Here is a 3,555-nt window from a genome sequence, read left to right on the forward strand (position 1 = left end):
CTCCTCAGCCACGCTGATCCTCCCGCCTGCAGATCGTGGTGCTGTGGAGCTGCGAGAAACCGCCACCCCCGCGTGGGAAATGGCCCCAGACCACCGCGCCTGTGACCATCGTCCAGGGCAGGGGGAAGGTGAGAGGAGCTGGGACGCGGGCAGGGAGCTGGGACGCGGGCAGGGAGCCGGGACACCCACCCCACGGCCCATCCCAACCTGATTATTCCGCTCTGTAGCTCAGCGACCGCTTCTTCCCCTATGCGGCCATCCAGACGGACGCCGTGCTGAGCCTGGACGAGCACACCAGCCTCTCGACCAGCGAGGTGAGGCCATGGGCACCGCGGTCCCCAGCCCCGTGGAGCTGGGGCGAGCCCCGTGCCGAGCCGGGGAGGATGCTCAGTGGGCACCACGGGGCTGTCAGGGAGCAGCGCCCACTGTCCCCATGTCCCCACACCCAGGACATGCTGCCAGGGGAAGGCAGGGGGGGTGGTGAACCCCCTCCCGTGACACTGTCCCCCACTCTGTGCCAGGTGGACTTTGCCTTTGTGGTGTGGCGCAGCTTCCCCGAGCGCATCGTGGGCTTCCCCACGCGGAGCCACTTCTGGGACCCCGAGCAGAGGCGCTGGGGCTACACGTCCAAGTGGACCAACGAGCTCTCCATCGTCCTCACCGCCGCCGCTTTCTACCACAGGTACCCGTCCGGGGAGGGGGCTGGCAGGGTGGGGGGCTCAGCTGCATCCTGCCCCCCTCCCTCGCTCCCTCCCCCAGGTATTATCACACCCTTTTCACGGAATACCTGCCGGCGGGGCTGCGGGAGCTGGTGGACGGCCTGGCCGCCTGCGAGGACATCCTGATGAACGTCCTCGTGGCCGCTGTCACCAAGCTGCCGCCCATCAAGGTCACCCAGCGGAAGCAGCACAAGGACATGGTGTCCCAGCAGGTAGGGTGCAAAGATGGGGGTGTGGGGACCCCCCCCCTCAGCTGGGGAGCGGAGCCCCTCACCCCATGCTCCCCTCCTGCCAAGGTGAAGGGCACGGCGGGGGCAGCCGGCGGCCGGCGTTTCTCCCAGCGGCAGGATTGCCTCAACCAGTTGGCGGACTGGTTCGGCTACATGCCCCTTGTGTCCTCCCAGCTGCGCCTCGACCCCGTCCTCTTCAAGGACCAGGTCTCCGTCCTGCGCAAGAAATACCCACGTTTGGAGAAACCCTGAGGGCTGCTGGGGATCGGGGTCAGGGCCGGCCCCGGGTGCCCTGTTCATGGTGCACGGAGCCCTCCCGGAGCGGGTGGTCACTGCTGACGGGGTTTTACTCGTTATTGGGTTTTACCAGTACAATAAAGGCGGGTGGAGAGGCAGAGTCTGGCTGGTGGCTGTAGGATATGGGGGAGCGGGCTGTGCCTGGCAGGGAGCACTGGGAGCACCAGGGGTTTGGGGCACCATCGGCACCCGGGCACCCTGGAAATAACCTGTGTGGCACTCAGCTGTATATGCAGCGCCCCCCCCGGCCCCCAGCCCCGCAGAAAGGGCGAGTCCTTTGGCTTCCCAAGGGCAAACAGAGAAGCGATAAGAACCGAGAGCGAGGCGTGTCCTCCCTCCCCCCAGGCTGGGATGGGTCCCCCCACAGCCCCAGGCCACCCCAGCACCCCACTGCCTCGCAGCGCTCCCCATAGAAGGGGAAAGAGTTGTTTCAGTTTCATTTCCCCACCAGCTGGCTAGAAATAGGGAAAATTAAGGCTGCTGGCCTCCAACAGCTGCTCTCCTCCGGCCGCCGCAGCCGTGGGTCCGTCCTTGATGGCTTCACTCCGAGCAGACACCTGAGATAACGCCCGGCGCCGCCAGACCCAACATCCCCCACTGAGCACACCCAGCCCTTTGTTCCACTTTATTTTCCACGCATGAGAAGTCCCTCTCAGAACACGAGGGGGCTGCCGGGGTGGGCGCTCAGTCGCGAGGGGGCTGGCACTCCCGGCAGTCCCGCATCTCTTCGGAGTAGCTCTCCACCTGGATGGTGGTGGTGTGGAAGCGGAAGGTGCCCTGCAGCCGGGAGCTGGCCTCCTCCAGCACCTCCTGCGCGCTGGCGCCCGCGTCTGCAAGGAGCAAGGGAGGGGATGTTGGGGTGTGGGTGAACCCCGAATCCCTCCCCGTCATCCCCTCCGTCGCTCCGCCGGGGAGCGGTGACTCACTGATGGCGATGTGCACCGAGAGCAGCGGCTGCGCGGCCGTTAGCGCCCAGATGTGGAGGCTGTGCACGGCCTCCACCCCTGCCACCGCCAGCAGCGTCTCCCGCACGGCGTTGAAGTCCATCCCTTTGGGGGTACCTGGGGAGGGAGAGCCATGGGTGCTGGGGGGAGACGGGGGATGCGGCACCCATGGGTGGCCCCCACAACCCAGATCCCGCCCCCCTGGCGAGTCTCTACCCTCCATGAGGACGAGGAGGACGTCGCGGAGGATGGTCAGCGTCGTCCCCAGAACCAGTGCGGAGAAGAGGAAGGTGCAGATGGGATCCACGTACTTGTACTCGGGCTGGAGGGGAGGGGGGAGAGGGTGAGGCCCCTCCAGTGCTGTCACCACGCCCCAAATCCCCATCGGCACCAGCAGGGAGGAGACAGTCCCCTCCATCTCGCCCCTGTGCCTGGCCAGGGCTGGCAGAAGCCACTGTCCCCGAGTCCCCAACATCCCCTTTGCCCCCGTGACAACCCAGACCTTAAAAAAGATGATGTAGGATGCGATGAGGACGCCAACGCTCTGCAGCAGATCCCCCACGACGTGGACGAAGGCAGCACGGACGCTGGCGTTGGGCTGCTCGCTGGCTGCCCCGTGGCTGTGCCCGTGGCCTGTCTGGTGCAGAGCCACCCCCATCCTGCAAGCAGGGCAGCGGTGACATCCCCAGGGCCACTGGGCATGGGGGGACGGGGACACTCGGGGAGGGCGAGACCCAGCTGTACGTACACGATGTTGACGGCCACGGCGCAGGCGGAGGTGATGAGCATGACGTTGCCTTCGATGTCGTAGTTGTCCGAGAGCAAACGCTGGGCCGCCAGATAGACGAGGACACCCGTCACCACCCAGATGGAGAGCACGGAGAGCAGGGCCCCCAGGATCTCTGCAGAGACACCCCACACACCCCACATTGCTGCTTCGCCATCACACCGAGCCTGAGCACCCCCCTGCTCCCCCTCCCCAGTAGCACCGGGGTTCGGGGTGGGCACCCAGCACCCATCCCCAGGGTTGCTCTCTGCATGAGGACGTTGGTGCCTCTGCCCTGGCTCCCCACGCTCCCCAGGGCTCCCCGAGGCACCCCGGGATGCTCCAAGTGCTCCCTGGGGTCCCCAGAAGCTGGGTGACAGCCCCCAGGGTTGGTGTCACCCCATTACCTGCCCGATGCCAGCCGAAGTTCATGGTTTTGGTGGGGGGGCGTGAGGACACCCAGAGAGCAAAGAGGCTGATCATGATGCTGGCGAAGTCTGTCAGGAGGTGGGCTGCGTCTGTCAGGATGGCCAGGCTGTGGGCCAGGTACCCGCCTGTGGAGAGGGGACATCGGGGTGGCATCGGGGGGAGATGTCCCA

General features: G+C 66.3%; 2 protein-coding genes across 2 annotated transcripts in view; one reads left to right on the forward strand and one right to left on the reverse strand.

The window, feature by feature from the left end:
* Nucleotides 1-1,337, forward strand: part of EXTL1 (exostosin like glycosyltransferase 1) — a 5,323-nt gene extending 3,986 nt beyond the window's left edge. Inside the window, exons 2-6 of the mRNA XM_026863233.1 lie at nucleotides 18-128; nucleotides 228-314; nucleotides 522-682; nucleotides 760-931; nucleotides 1,016-1,337. Of these exons, the coding sequence (XP_026719034.1) occupies nucleotides 18-128; nucleotides 228-314; nucleotides 522-682; nucleotides 760-931; nucleotides 1,016-1,201 (717 nt within the window). The 3' untranslated portion in view covers nucleotides 1,202-1,337. The remainder of the gene's footprint in view (nucleotides 1-17; nucleotides 129-227; nucleotides 315-521; nucleotides 683-759; nucleotides 932-1,015) is intronic.
* A 171-nt stretch (nucleotides 1,338-1,508) lies between these two features.
* On the reverse strand, nucleotides 1,509-3,538 carry SLC30A2 (solute carrier family 30 member 2). The gene is made up of 6 exons (XM_026863234.1): nucleotides 3,364-3,538; nucleotides 2,939-3,092; nucleotides 2,693-2,849; nucleotides 2,407-2,512; nucleotides 2,173-2,307; nucleotides 1,509-2,076 (listed from the first exon to the last, which is right to left on the reverse strand). Exons 1-6 carry the CDS (start codon nucleotides 3,536-3,538, stop codon nucleotides 1,931-1,933), a joined length of 873 nt encoding a protein of 290 aa, XP_026719035.1. The 3' UTR covers nucleotides 1,509-1,930.
* Between the last annotated feature and the right edge of the window lie 17 nt (nucleotides 3,539-3,555).

This window comes from Athene cunicularia, assembly GCF_003259725.1.
Source record: "Athene cunicularia isolate RWA chromosome 23 unlocalized genomic scaffold, athCun1 chr23_part1, whole genome shotgun sequence".
NCBI lineage: Eukaryota > Metazoa > Chordata > Aves > Strigiformes > Strigidae > Athene > Athene cunicularia.

Excerpts from the sequence above, each read along its gene's own strand:
- SLC30A2 (XM_026863234.1), bottom strand. The coding sequence starts at position 3,538 with ATGCCACCCCGATGTCCCCTCTCCACAGGCGGGTACCTGGCCCACAGC. Across the intron at positions 2,850-2,938 it reads GCCGTGGCCGTCAACATCGT|GATGGGGGTGGCTCTGCACC; the intron begins GTACGTACAGCT and ends CCCTGCTTGCAG. Across the intron at positions 2,513-2,692 it reads CCTACATCATCTTTTTTAAG|CCCGAGTACAAGTACGTGGA; the intron begins GTCTGGGTTGTC and ends CCTCCCCTCCAG.